This window comes from the organism of the source record quoted next, unplaced genomic scaffold, assembly GCF_019419815.1.
Source record: "Pyrus x bretschneideri cultivar Hongxiangsu unplaced genomic scaffold, Pyrus_bretschneideri_v1 Contig11, whole genome shotgun sequence".
Classification (NCBI taxonomy): Eukaryota; Viridiplantae; Streptophyta; class Magnoliopsida; order Rosales; family Rosaceae; genus Pyrus; species Pyrus x bretschneideri.
In genome coordinates this window covers 911,205-926,715 of record NW_025999402.1, presented here as the reverse complement: position 1 = coordinate 926,715, position 15,511 = coordinate 911,205, and the positions used below count along the sequence as shown (strand labels likewise).

The 15,511-nt window shown below is 37.0% G+C and overlaps 2 protein-coding genes across 4 annotated transcripts; both read right to left on the bottom strand.

Annotated features, from left to right (window-relative positions):
• Nucleotides 1–153: 153 nt before the first annotated feature.
• On the bottom strand, nt 154–15,107 carry LOC125472336 (pectin acetylesterase 5-like). Of its 3 annotated transcripts, none has more exons than XM_048573633.1 (12): nt 14,821–15,107; nt 14,644–14,726; nt 14,370–14,499; nt 14,164–14,243; nt 13,977–14,066; nt 13,548–13,672; nt 13,057–13,117; nt 12,661–12,714; nt 12,466–12,543; nt 12,279–12,384; nt 11,573–11,718; nt 154–468 (listed from the first exon to the last, which is right to left on the bottom strand). In XM_048573633.1, exons 1-12 carry the CDS (start codon nt 15,059–15,061, stop codon nt 346–348), a joined length of 1,317 nt encoding a protein of 438 aa, XP_048429590.1. In that variant the 5' UTR covers nt 15,062–15,107; the 3' UTR covers nt 154–345. The 3 variants fall into 3 exon arrangements, with proteins under 3 accessions (XP_048429590.1, XP_048429587.1, XP_048429594.1); XM_048573630.1 differs by lacking the exon at nt 154–468 and adding an exon at nt 10,328–10,730; XM_048573637.1 differs by lacking the exon at nt 154–468 and adding an exon at nt 10,986–11,477.
• LOC125472340 (cyclic nucleotide-gated ion channel 1-like) lies at nt 4,232–7,487 on the bottom strand. The gene is made up of 6 exons (XM_048573642.1): nt 6,575–7,487; nt 6,185–6,436; nt 5,809–6,092; nt 5,527–5,638; nt 5,165–5,410; nt 4,232–4,882 (listed from the first exon to the last, which is right to left on the bottom strand). Exons 1-6 carry the CDS (start codon nt 6,947–6,949, stop codon nt 4,439–4,441), a joined length of 1,713 nt encoding a protein of 570 aa, XP_048429599.1. The 5' UTR covers nt 6,950–7,487; the 3' UTR covers nt 4,232–4,438.
• Nucleotides 15,108–15,511: the final 404 nt, after the last annotated feature.

The following is a 15,511-nucleotide window of genomic DNA, read 5'->3' as shown; positions in this document are numbered from 1 at the left end:
AGAAATATAAACTTTGGGGAAAAATAATCAAAGGATATAATCATCAAATTGCAATGAAAAAAATAGTTACTACTAACGCAAGCATGAGAATCCAGAAAGCAAGGTACAAACATAGTAACATCATAAAGCTGTTTAAAAAGTATCACTACAACATTGAAGGAAAACATTTCATCTGGTTGATATGGAAATTAGAGGATGTGTTTCTTCTCTATGTAAACATGTGAAAATGTAATATCAATGCATAAACCGTTTTTTCTTTTCGTTTTCCCTTTTTCTGCTACACACCTTTATTGTCAATTTCTACAGATGGACCCACCAGAAAGTTGGAAGCGTTCTTGAGTTCAATCAACCTCGTGAGAAAGCAGTGAAATTCATATGATAGCAGGTGGGATTGAATGGGAATGGACAGTCAATTTGCTTTACTGCATTTCGACCAAAGTACCAGTCGCCCACAGACTCTGCAATTGTCTTCCAAAGTTCGAACCAGTCAGATAACAAGTTCAGTATGAAAAATGACAGAAAACCATTTGTTTTCAAACAAAAAAGATTAGCAGATTTTGATGCCGTAATGCCAAACTCGTGGTATTCAGGCACTCAGTTGCACATACATATATTTCAAAAACCTCGAGGAAAGTGAGCAAACAAGCAACAAGGGGAGGAAGATCATTAAACTTTCATCTTGTCTCCAGTCTCCGTATTCTCGTTGCTAAATCTTTTTTCTGGAAAGCAAAGTACACAAGATATCCACGGCATACATGTTTACATCAAAAGAACAATTACTACACTGAAAGCGCAAAGAACATTATACTAAAATGTGTTTCTCTCCTCCTCTATGTAAAAAACTTGTAACATGATGGCAAGTATAAACTGCTATTCTATTTTCTTCACACCTTGTCTCTATTTTCTTTTCGGGTTTGATAGACACCTCCTACTCAATGTCCACAGGGAGAGGAGCATAAACAATAAGGGAAGATTTCCGCCAGGAATAAAGATCTAAAGTTGGGAATAGTCCACTAGAAAGTTTGAAGTTTTCTTGAGTTCAATAAAAAAAGGTCATAGAGCAGTGAGCTTTATATGATAGCAGGTGGGACGATTTGGATCCTCTCCAGAGTCCAAGAGAGAATCCTTCTGATCAGGAGAATCCTCTCCTTGAGCTTTATATGATAAAAATCGAACGGCCCACACTACTTGATCAGGAGAATCCTGTCCTTGGGCTTAGCCTCTTAGGAGAGGATCCAAATCTGGGATGGCATGGAAATGGGCAGTCAGTTTGCTTTACCCCATTCCAACTAAAGTACCAATCACCCAGACTCTGCAGTTGTCTATGAAACTTCAAATCGGTCAGAAAAGTAGTTTTAAAATGACAGAAAACCATTTGTTTTCCAATAAAGGAATGAGATGATTAAAATTTCCACACCTTATTGTTTATTCGTAGAGAAGTGGGTGAATGCCATGTCTCGGTTATCCATGTCTAGCAATGAATATAACATGAATTTATAAGCATTCCTCATTCCGTATGTTTTTGGAATTCAATCAGTACTTTCAGCATAGAATCACAGAAACCTATACGAAATAAGTTGATACGTTAATCTGCCACAATATCTGTTTACAATTACACTTCATAATAGAACGAATAGCAATGACCTATCTGTGGACCCTATTTTTCGATTGACAAGAAGCCTGAAGCTACAAAATACATGCAAGATGAACCAATACTTATAGTCCCCTAGTTTGACAATGTACTTCTGTGAAGTTGACACTAGTAATGCCCACTCTTGCAACTTGCAACGGTAAAAAATCCTGGTTTATGGCCCACAAACTCTAGGATTCTTAGGGTAACATTTTTCATAGGATATTTTAACTGCAACGCGATGAGAAGAAACAAACTTCCTGCTCATCACAGCATGCAGTGTGCAAATATGCTGGTTTATAATCCACAAAAATCTATGGATGGTTACGATCAACCACTTGAATTAAGAATTATCAGATCATTGGGACAGTAGCGCATGAAGAGTGGGCCACAAACATGCTTAGCTACATAGAGTCGGGCCAGCATTAGGTGTATGTGGTTTTCCTGGACAGTCAGGCAATATATAATTTGGCCTTCTCAAATTTAATCACCATGTATTATTTCAAGCTGGTTGGGATTGCAATTGTGAATGTTCAGTTTACACTTTTTCCAATAGCCACGTGGATCTGCTGCTTCTGGTATCAAGATATGTTGTACCTAATGTCATAAAATTAGGAAATGAGAGAAGAATGCAAATCAATTTCTGATAACAAGTAAATGAATCTTGGGTTTTGAAGTAAATTATCTGCCAAAAATCATAAGCTGGGTTTTGAAGGAAATGTAGGAAACAGAAAATGGCTCAAAACTTTCCCTCTTATTTCTTTATGAATTCACTATCCCAAGCACAGAGGATGCACTGGGGAAGAAAAAAGGGAAAAACATTATACACGTAAAACAATTTAAAAAAAAAATCCTATTCTAACTTGATAGGAAGAATTTCGAACATTTTAGAAAAATGCGGTATGTAGGTGTTCCGTTTTGATAGGTCTCATATCCTGACGTATGGATAAAGGTGCATGATCAAACACTTCCATGGAATATGGAACACCATCATTTTATGAAATTTATGATTTAGAGATATTATATGATCCTGGAAGCGTACACAAGGAAATATGATCCTTGTTTAATCCTAGAAAGATTTCATCTTGAACAGGTTCACTAAAAGATGTAGGTGCCGAAGGCACTATGTTGGTCCAAAAATTAAGGCTCAAGTAATGAGCCACAACCTAAATTTGAGGAAGTAGAGCTAGAATAAAGGAGCATGATCAAACACTTTCATGTAATATGAAACATGAAGAAATAAAGAAAAAGTGGAAAAAATCATTCCTAATACGATTTATTTATAACATTTTTTATCATTTTAATTAAAACTAAAACCCTTGAGAATTTTAGTTAGTTTCGTAAAAATAATAGCAAAAAACTTAATGAAGGCTTAAATATCCCCAGCGACCGATTCCCACCCCCAACGGTGACTCACTTTCGATCTACAACGACGACGAGGATCTCAGCTTCCTCGAGGACGCCACCGACCAAAGCGCCGCCGCGTCGAACCAACCAGATCCGGACCACTACGACGACGATTTGGGAACTTCTTCGATGTCGACGAAAACGGGTACAGGAGAAGATGGCAGCCCAAGACTCCTGACTGGGTTGATGTTAGTTCAAATGATGGGTTGTTGGCCTAGTGCACCAACGATGAATCCAATAGGCAACGGAGCCAAAATCGATCAAAACCCATAAAAATTCAGTACCCATCAACAAAAAAACCAATCAAACCCCAACAAAAACAATTAAATTCACAAATTTTATCTCAGCTAAAGGATCCTCACCAGAAGAGAGGATCCTGTTGGCTTGCACAGGCCCCATATCGACAGAAAGGGAGAAAATGCAGGATTGGCACTGGCCTGCTCACGTCCCCAAATCGAATCCACTGGCGTCGACGAAGACCCATCGACTCAGCCACCACCGGCCATGGCTGCGATCTTAGCTCGGAAATTTCTCCAGGCTCTCCGCGTCAGACAGCTCGTGAGTTTATCCTCTGCCCTAACTCGCCTTTTCTTATCCTCCGTTTGGATTCCGATAAAATCCGGAAAATTTGAATTCCAAGTTTGAATTTGGTTGTTACCGGTGAATATTTCGAATCAGCTAGCCCACGCTGCATAGCAACAAATTACAGGACCACAGCGCTTTCTTTTTCTTTAGGTGTAGAAATTTAGATTAGAAAGCTGGTTTTAATGGACTATAATTAGGGAATTTGATCGATATTGTGGATAAATTTTCGTGTTGATGTGTTGTTAGTTGGCACTTATGAGCTTGTTTAGTAATTGCTTTATGTTTCTCATCTGATCAGATGTTTCTGACTTTGGCATTTGCATTGTATGTAGCTATATTTTTGGATTCCTGTTTGAATCTGTTCAATGCAAGTAGGAAAGGAAACGGACTCTTTCTCGTTCGATTCCATGATTGGTATTACTTGGAGTGATTGAATTTGGATCCTATTTAGCAAAAAAAAACATAGCGATGAATTATTATAGGACCAATCTTTGGTTAGGAAGTTCCTCTAGACCTGCCCTCAGAAGAATTGCAACTTAGTTTTGTATTGGTCGAGAGTCGACAGTATTAGTCAATTTCTCAATGGAACTGTTGAGGGGAGTCTTTGGATTGCTGCTTAAACCTTCATTACGACTGTAACAGCCATTGAAACTCACCTAAAGAGCTTTCTCTATTACAATTGTGGTACAATTGAACCTGACAGGTATTCTTGTGTTTTGCTAATGTTGAGGAAAGTAGATGACGTTTAAATTCTTTAAATTTGAAAAATAGCTGAATATATAAAAATTTTGAATTAAAAATCTAGTTACTAGTTATTTACACCATAGTAATATCCTCTGTGTTGAAATGCGTCGAGAACTTAGAGACAATAATTTTTAATCTGTCAGCCCTGATTGCAAAGACTTCAACTTCTCCGTAGGACTTGACAGTTTGGCCTGAGATGGGTAAGCCGGATAATAGGGACTTCACGGTTTGGTCTGAGATGGGTAAGCCGGAAAATTGGGTAGATGTTGCCGCCCAAGCCATAAGTTCTTCTCCATAAACCTCACCTTTCGCAATAGGTGTAGTGCTTGACGAGCCACTTTCGCCACCAGTAGTTCCAGTCTTGTAACCAAGTGCAATGCCCTGCGTGATGAAGAGCATCCTATCTAGTGGCTCCCCCTCTCGAATAATATAGGTACCATCAGCATAGCTAACTGGCTCAAGATCCTCCATGATTGCATCCAACACTAGTCTGTCCTTGTTTTCAAGCCCTGGCAACTGGGGTTAATTCATACATGTAATTAGAAACTTAAGACTACATCGATAAGATCCAATAAGCAACATCATTTTACTAGGACGGATGATAATCAACTGTTTAAAAGTAGACTCACGAAAGCACGCCTAAAGAACTCAAAGAGGAGTTCATGCTCCTATCTATACAATAGCTTGAATTCGATAACTAGATTATTCGAAAAACCATCTACTGCCACAAGTTTATAGAGCACTAAATAGAGCTATGCATATGGAGAAATTGACAGAGATGGGACATTAGGAATTTACTTTCGTTAGTGTAGCCAAGAAGAGATGGCACTGCAAACGTATCTGAAGTCTCCAAGGAAGTAACGAGAAGATATTCTCTGCAGCAAGGCCTTCGTCCTCTTCAAGTGCTTCTATTACCAATTTCCAAATTGCAAACTCTACCTCCTCTTTAAGACCATATTCAGATACCATGAACTGTATTCGTGGAAATATGACTCCCCACCCCTGCCATATCTGAGATGTTCTGCTAATTGCCTGCATAAATGTCTACACCACAACATGGAGGTTTGAAATTGAGTTTATTAAATCCTGAAATTTACATGCATTTATGTAGAAACTACTCAAAAGAAAACCAGATATAAAAAATATAATTCATCACCGACTTGCACATGTCCAAGCAGATACATGAATAGTAGCAGGCCACTGATCGAAATAGAAATTACAAAGACGCTTTCCCATGCATTGGTACTAGAGTTGAGGTTTGAACCAAAAGAACTGCAGAATTCATTGGAGCAATATATTAAAACAATATTTGAAAAGGGACAACTCATTGGACAGCTTGCGTGACTGAATCGTGATAGTTAAACGTCGGCACATCCCATGCACTGGTGTATTCGTGTGAATGATGCAATATCTAAGAATAAAAATACTTATGTAGGACAAACCTCAAATTTCGTAAGCCCCACGACAAACACATCAAGAGTTTTTGAGGAAAATCTGTTGTTCCCACTATGCCAGACTGAAGACTGTCAACGAATATGCCAAAATCGTATGCCATTGGATTTGGTGGATTTGTTGGACATAAATCATTTAGAAGTGTGACGTTTTTGAACGGAGTATTATCACATTGTAAAGTACTTAAGTTGCATCCATTTTCACTTCGACAAGTAGAGATCCAACAATCTATCTTTCGCTGAACAGAAAAAAAGTACCAAAATGCCCCGAGTACCTAACAAACCAAGAACAACATTTGTAGCTCAACGATATTTACAAGCAACTTAGGGAGCAGTTAAAATAAACTAAGATAAGACAATAACTTACATGACTAGCAAGGATGTACATGATGAAATTTAATACCCCCGAAATCCATATTTGCTTTCTCCAAGCAAGTTCCGTGATACGTTCACGTGTTTCCTTGATACGTTCACGTATTTCCTTGTTAGAGTGCTTACATATTTCGTACATTGGATAAGCTCGTGGAACATATTGCAATAGAATAAGTGAGTTCAAAAACTTCATTATATTCAAAGATCTTGAGTTCCTCGTTTTTGGAAGGAAAATTAGAATTACAACCTGTACACAAATGCAAACCAATAGCTAAACTTAAAAGAGTTGTGTGACAGAATCAGCAAAATCAAATTATCCTAATTCCTCGTATATGACTTAATAGATTACGAAAAATAATTTACCCCATAAAAGTAATTGGCTTACTTGTGGAATTGGAAGAACAGCTAAAATGTTATACATTCGGGATTCGGGTATGACGTCAGCTAGGAGATATTCCAGAATGTACGATGTGCACCAGGTAGGCAGCACATGATGGAGGAGGTTAAGTAGAAAAGGGAGATCCGTAAATGGTCGCAAAACAATAGCTATAATCTTTAATTTATCGTCTAACGCGAGACACTTGATATTTTCATTGATGATGGGAACGTACAAGAACAAAGTGTCCACAAGGATAGGGCCCATCAAAATTGCAATCTCAATAAATTTGCTAAATTCAATCAATAGTTTGAACCAGTTTAATCTATCTCTTCCATCTCTGTTGCCATACTTCGCAAGCTTTATAATTTCATCACCTGACATGCTGAACAATTAATACACAAGAATTAAACATGCAAAATAAAATCCTATTTGGAACAACCATATTGATCTGATGCAAAAATCCTTTGTTTTAATTTTAAAAGGAAAAAAAAATGGAAAAACCTGTTAGAGATATTAAAAAAAATATGATACCCTGTAAGGTTGATTGACTCGTCATCTGAGGTCTCTATTTTTTGAATGGGTTCATCAGAATCCATCATAACTTAAGCTTACTAAGTTATGATGCGTACAAGATTTTCTGAACTCTGAATGATCTTGAATGAGGAGCTTATTGAAATTACGACAGAGTACATATGTTAACTACAACCGCTACAAGATGGAGTATAAGTAGGCTAGGGGTTGAATGGACAAATTAAGAAGCTAGTTTGCTATGGTTTTGGAAATATGCAAATGAAGATATCATGCAGCAAATCCAACTGAAATTTAAGATCAAGCATATATGGCTTTTAGGCAAGTCGTTAGATTTATAATGGTCGATGGGGTCTTGGTCGTTTCCCAATTACGTACCTTTTCCCATGTGTAATTGTGCTCAACAACCAGAGAAATACATGGGGCCCCTTGCCAACTGTCCCGGACAGCGGATGAAATGCGAATGGGGTCTTGTCATTTAATTTCTTATTTATTTCGCATGGAATGGTTGCTTCAGCCGAACTATAAATTTTTGGATTCCAAGTGACGAGTTAAGGTCAAATTGGATTTATGGTATCCGCTTTCAAGTGATGAGCAATATATTAAAACAATATTTGAAAAGGGACAACTCATTGGACGGCTTGCGTGACTGAATCTTGATAGTTAAACGTCGGCACATCCCATGCACTAGTGTATTCATGTGAATGATGCAATATCTAAGAATAAAAATACTTATGTAGGACAAACCTCAAATTTCGTAAGCCCCACGACAAACACATCAAGAGTTTTTGAGGAAAATCTGTTGTTCCCACTATGCCAGACTGAAGACTGTCAACGAATATGCCAAAATCGTATGCCATTGGATTTGGTGGATTTGTTGGACATAAATCATTTAGAAGTGTGACGTTTCTGAACAGAGTATTATCACATTGTAAAGTACTTAAGTTGCATCCATTTTCACTTCGACAAGTAGAGATCCAACAATCTATCTCTCGCTGAACAGAAAAAAAGTACCAAAATGCCCCGAGTACCTAACAAACCAAGAACAACATTTGTAGCTCAACGATATTTACAAGCAACTTAGGGAGCAGTTAAAATAAACTAAGATAAGACAATAACTTACATGACTAGCAAAGATGTACATGATGAAATTTAATAAACCAGGAAACCATAATTTCTTTTCCTTAGCAAGTTTTGTGATGTACGCTTGTTAAAGTCTTTACATACTCTGTACATTGGATAAGCTCGTGGAACATATTGCAATAGAATGAGGAGCTTCTTGATGTTACAACAAAGTACATATGTTAACTACAACCACTTCATGATGGAGAATAAGTAGGCTAGGAGTTGAATGGACAAGTTAAGGGGTCGGATCCTAGAAGAGTGAACTAGAAGTGTGATAACCCATATTTGCATTTTAATTATTTGACTCAACTACATGACATCGTCATTGTTTTTTGTAGAAAGATAAATGATGAAACTATGAACTAAGGATTTTTTTTTTCTTATTTATTTTCCCCTAGTGGTTTAATTTTTCCAAAAATATTTTTTTACTGATTTTAGTAGTCGCTTGCATATTGTTTTCTCTTTATTTCTATTTTTTTTTTCCACTTATTCACTTTCCCAAGGAAAGAACAGAAGTTCTTGTCAACAATATTTAATTATTTGATTTTTTTCGTCAAGAAATAAATGAAAGAAAAAGAAAAGGGAGAGGTGGGATGCTCTACAAGGAACGGGAAAAACTGGTGGGAGAAAGAAACTTGATCGTTATACTTAAAAAAAAGGAAAAAGGAAAAAGAAAAAGAAAAAGAAAAGAGAAAGGTAGAGTACTCTACAAGGAACGGGAAAAACTGGTGGGAGAAAGAAACTTGATCGTTATACTTAAAAAAAAGGAAAAAGGAAAATGAAAAAGAAAAAGAAAAAGAAAAAGAAAAGAGAAAGGTAAAGTACTCTACAAGGAACGGTAAAAACTGGAGGGAGAAAGAAAAAAGAAAAGAAAGGAAGGATAGCCAAGGAGGAAAAAAAAATAGTAGTGTTACACTTAATAGAGGTAAGGTCCATTAACACACGTGGATCATATTTTTATTAGATAGATAGTACAAATAATGGTACAAATAGATGATACAAATTTATGTTAGCATTTGTACTGTATTGTCTACTCTCTTCTAGTGTGGATCTTTTCCAAAATATCTTTCCCATGCGAGAAAATGATGCCCATCGGCACTCTGCAAAACAGAAATGATGTAAGAGGTATCGTAACAATAAAACCCCTCATAATCGTACGTGATTGACAATATTGAGGTATTCATTAACAATATTGAGGTATTCATTAGCTACAATGTCTCTTGACAACATTTGAGGTGAGGAAGATGTTAGATGCATTGTAACACAATTTTGTCACGTGGGGAAGACATTTTGGACGATACCAAACTAGCTAGTTTGCCTGAGGTTATGAAGCATGGATATCATATTGCACCGTTTTGTGTTTCGGAAGTTCGATCAAATGAAAGGAGCCCATATTCTTCAAAACTCTTTCATAAAAGTAACTACTACAAACAATGTTTTCCAATAGATGTTTGAAAATCACTCTTTGCTCCTTAGTAGTCATTTTGACCTAATTTGCCTATGAAATTAACTGTTTGTGTTACATTTTTCCCTCCACCATCAAATCCAACTAAAATCTGTTAAATTTGATGATGTAGCACATGTGATGTTCACTTTACAAGAGACAAAAATTTGTACCAAAGAGTGGGCCAAGGTTAGTATGACAAATCAGGAGATGTTGTAGGAGGTGTCTTATGTGTATGGGTTCGCACAGAAGAATGGTCCGTTGCCGAACCTAGAATTCTCACACAAGACGTCAGCAAATTTAACATATTTTTTGATAGACTTAACAGTGGGAGGCAAAGCAAGACGTTAAAAATAAATTCAGGAGCAATTCAAGATAAAATGACTCTTTAAGTGGTAAAGGGATCCAAACTACAGAATGCATATGAAGTTCTTCAAAGTCTCAAAACTCCCCAAATATTTCCTACGTAGTTTCTTCGGGGACATACGATAAAATTCGAACGATTCATCTAATTCCTATGTAGTTGGCAACCAATTAAATGAAGTGATACTCCGTAAAGCCAGGCATCTTCCTCACAGGCAATGAAGGTTAAAACCTTTGGTTCCCCACCCCGAGAGAAACAGAAATATAAACTTTGGGTTTGGGGGAAATTAATCATAAAATTGCATCGGAAAAAAACAGTTACTATGAACGCAAGGATGAGAATCCGGAAAGCAAGGTACAAAGCTGTTTAAGAAGTATCACTACCACATTGAAAGGCAAACATTTCATCTGATGGATAGAAATTGCAGGATGCCTTTCTTCTCTATGTAAACAAGTGAAAATGTGATATCAATGTATAAACCATTTTTTCTCTTCGTTTTCCCCTTTTCTGCTACACACCTTCATTGTCAATTTCTACAGATGGACACACCAGAAAGTTGGAAGCGTTCTTGAGTTCAATCAACCTCGTGAGAAAGCAGTGAAATTCATATGATAGCAGGTGGGATTGCATGGGAATGGACAGTCAATTTGCTTTACTGCATTTCGACCGAAGTACCAGTCACCCACAGACTCTGCAATTGTCTATCAAAGTTCAAACCAGTCAGATAACAAGTTCAGTATGAAAAATGACAGAAAACCATTTTTTTTCAAACAAAAAAGACAGATTTTGATGCTGTAATGCCAAACTCGTGGTATTTAGGTACTCAGTTGCATGAACAGAAACATTATTAAGAATACAACATATATACATATACATATACATATACATATACATGTATATTTCGAAAACCTCAAGGAAAGTGAGCAAACAAGCAAAGGGGAGGAAGATCCTTATACTTTCATCCTGTCTCCAGTCTCCATATTTTCATTGCTAAATCTTTTTCTGGAAAGCAAAGTACAAAAGATTTCCACGGGATACATGACATCACAAAGAACAATTACTGCATTGAAAGCACATAGAACATCATATTAAAAAGTGTTTCTCTCCTCTATATAAAAAACTTGTAACATGATTGCAAGTATAAACTGTTATTCCATTTTCTTCACACCTTGTCTCTATTTTCTTTTCGTGTTTGATAGATACCTTCCTTCTCAATGTCTACAGGGATAGGAGCATAAACAATAGGGGAAGATTTCCGCCAGGAAGTAAAGATTTAAAGTTGGGAATAATCCACTAGAAAGTTGGAAGTTTTCATGAGTTCAATAAAAAAAATGTCATAGAGCAGTGAGATTTATGTGATAGCAGGTGGGATGGCATGGAAATGGGCAGTCAGTTTGCTTTACCGCATTCTGACTAAAGTACCAAGCACCTACAGACTCCGCAATTGTCTATGAAAGTTCAAATCAGTCAGAAAGGTAGTTTAAAAATGACAGAAAACCATTTGTTTTCCAATAAGGGAATGAGATGATTAAAATTTCCACACCTTATTGTTTATTCGTGGAGAAGTGGGTGAATGCCATGTCTCGGTTATCCACGTCTGGCAATGAATATAACATGAATTTATAAACATTCCTCCTTCCGTATTTTTTTGGAATTCAGTCAGTGCTTTCAGCATAGAATCACGGAAACCTGTATGAAATAAGTTCATACGTTAATCTGCCACAATATTCTGTTTATATTTACACTTCTTTATAGAACGAATTGCAAGGACCTATCTGTGGACTCTATTTTTCGATTGACAAGAAGCCTGCAGCTAGCGAAGCTACAAAATACATGTAAGATGAACCAATACTATAATCCCCTAGTTTGACAATGCACATCTGTGAAGTTAACATTAGTAATGCCCACTGTTGCAATTTGCAACTGTAAAAGATGCTGGTTCATGGTCCACAGACTCTAGGATTCTTAGGGTAACATTTTTCATAGGTTACTTTAAATGCAATGTGATGAGAAGACTCAAAACTTCCTGCTCATCACAGCATGCAGCGTGCAAATATGCTGGTTTATAGTCCACACTAGATGGTTACGATCAACCACCTGAATTAACAGTTATCAGATCATTGGAATGTAGCACATGAAGAGTGGGTCACAAGCATGCTTAGCTACATAGAGTCAGAACAGCATTATGTGTATGTGATTTTCCTGGACAGTCAGGCAATATATAATTTGGTTTTCTCAAATTTAATTACCATGTAGTGTTTTAAGCTGGCTGGGATTGCAATTGTGAATGTTCAGTTTACACTTTCTCCAATAGCCATGTGGATCTGCTGCTTCAGGTATCAAGATATGTTGTACCTAATGTCATAAAAATGATAAAAGAATGCAAATCAATTTCTGATAACAAGTAAATGAAGCTTGGGTTCTGAAGAAAATTACCTGCCAAAAATCATAAGCTGGGTTGACGAGAAACACTGGGGTATTAATGTGTTTAATAACTTCTTCAGGAAAGAGACACTGGTGTAGAAGTTCACAACAAAAAATGGGGGCTTTTTGTTATGAATCATAACTGAGCAGAACAATAAGCTATAAAATTTGACTATTTGGCACCATATAGAGGAAAAGAACAACTACCTTAGCTGGTTCCATCCTCGAAAGACAATCCTTGTGCAAACTTTTTGATAAACCCTGATAGCGCGACAGAAAAATAAGCAAGAGAAAGCAATGAAGGTACTGTTTAATGACTAATGTCCTAAAGCTTCCCGCTAAAGATTTAATTTTCATTAAGTGATATAGACCAATATGAATGAAACCCTTTCTCATATATGATGTGTCAGACTCACAAAAAAGAACAAGCAGATGGACCCATATAAATTAAAAACATATCGACTAGTTTTTACATCTCATAATCAAATGGTGGATCCTGCAGATCTGACAGAATTTGATAGAATTAAGTTTCTACAAAAAACATAGAATGATAAAAAAATATAAAGATTACATAAGCTAGTAATAGTAAAGATCAAAGCTAACCTGAAGGATGGCAACATCATTATAGAAAGACCTCATCGTCCAATGCTGGAGAACATCTTCCCTGAAATGTAGGAAACAGAAAATGGCTCAAAACTTTCCCTCTTTCTCTCTCTACATCTCCTATTTCTTTATGAATTCACAATCCTGAGCATAGAGGATGCACTAGATAGGAAAAAAGGGAAAAGCATCGTACATGCAAAACAATTTAAAAAATCCTACTGTTACTTGATAGGAAAATTTTCAATCATTTTAGAAAAATGTGGTACATAGGTGTTCCATTTTGAAAGGTCTCATATTCTGAGGTATGAAAATGAGAGAGTAGAATCAGGCAGCACCATCATTTTATGAAATTTATGATTTAGGAGATATTATATGATCCTGGAAGCGTACACAAAGAAATATGATCCTTGTACAATCCTAGAAAGATTTCATCCTGAACAGGTTCACTAAAAGATGTAGGTGCCGAAGGCACTAGTACGCAAAAAACATACTCATCAAGGAAAAAACCTGCATCAGCAAGACATTTAACAGTTGCATCCTTAGGCAGAAGATGTCGAAAGTCATCACAATGTATAAGAGTCGCTAACCCACCGGCAGAGCATCCTGAAAGAAGGGCCTGTAAGAGTGCCACTCATACGTATTAGCAGAAATAGATCACTCATTGTAATAATCTCGATGAGTAGCTTTCAATTAGTTCATGGTGGAAAACAATACTTTTCTTGCGGAGAATGGTATTACAATTGCTGGACCAATCATATCATTATAATATTAATGAAACCAGATCTTAGAACGAGAGTGAAAAAGACATCTTGTATAGTCATAATCATCTATACATGCATAGAAAATTTCTGATGTTTAAAAGCTGTGACCTGCAGTTCATATTATTCAAATAGAGTTTAACCAAAGTAACCACGAGATACCTGTTTCACTTTTGACAAGCCAATTGACAATAGTTCATCCATAACTGCTTCCCAGATGAGCTGGCCCCTAAAAAAAGGTCCTGATCCATTCTATGAAATAGAAGAACAGCCAATGTTAAACTAACAGCTTACATTCTTCCGTTTATAGAATTAAAACAAGGCAGCAAAATCTCCAAACACAGTGCACCTTAGGCTCATTTTCCGGGTGGCCAGCGAAGGACGCACCATCACAGTATCTGATTTTGACCTTGTTCCAGTTAAAGAATTCTAGAGAATGCTCCAAACAATGAATTGAATCACATCAATTAGATGGTCAACAACTTAGATTGAGCTAGAATTACAAAACGAAGCATTACGGGAATAAAAATAGCAGCCAAATAAAATGAAGCTTACCAGGATTTTGTGATGGATGAGAGCTCAAAATCCCAGAAAAGGGAACTCGACGATCCATGTAATTAGAAGACCCTAGTAGAGTACCTTTGCGCCAGGAACACGATTCAATCGAATTGCACCAACCTCCACCCTACATTTTCGATTTTTGAACCAAACCCATCACACAATTTTCCTTTCTAAACATAAAAATCTACTAGCATATGCAAATTCACTGAAATTGAATGGAACAATATGTATTAGACCTGTAAAAAAGGCACAGGGATAGAATTTTGACCTCAATGTGAAGCAGCCAATTGTTGGCGCCAGATCCGAATCCCTTCCTGAAATGGTAGCCAGGGGCAGTCCCGTCCAAACAAACTGCAAAACCAAAATTCAAACAATTAGGGCGGGGGAGAGAGAGAGAGAGAGAGAGAGAGAGATATTGGAAAGTAGAGGGGATGGGATTGAGTACGGGCGCCTCTATCTTTGGCGTTGCGCAGCAAGGTCAAGTCGACGAAATCGAAGGCGGCGGCGTTGGGAAGAAACGGGCGGGAGATTTCGGAGTCTGGTTCGTCGCGCCAAGAGTTGGAGAGGAGAGTGAGAGCGAAGGCGATAACGGTAAATCCGACGGCGGCGATTGCCCAGTCCTTTTTGGCCCATCTTCGCCACCATAGCAGGCTGCGAAGCCTGGGATTCGCCACTGGCCCCACCATCAATTGACCGACTGCCTCAAGTGCTCTGCTCACGCAGTCAAACGGACACTGAAAAACTAACTGCCAGTTTTCATTAAGACAAGAAGCTTTATTTTGTTTTTTGGGTAAAGTACAAAAAACTACCTCAACTATTGCGGTCATGACAGTTTCATACCTCATCTTTTAAAATTGACAATGTCATACCGCATCTTACGAATTTGTGACAATGTCATACCTCCGTCAATTTTTCTGTTAGTTTTTCTGTTAAATGCTGACGTGGCAATAGACGGGGACCACTTTCTATTAAAAAATTAATAAAATATTATTAAAAACTAAAAAAAATATTTAATATTTTTAAAATATTAAAATAATAAATAAAAGTAAAATTAAAAAAAAAGGTAAAGTACAAAAAACTACCTCAACTATTGGAGTCACGACAGTTTCATACCTTATCTTTTAAAATTGACAATG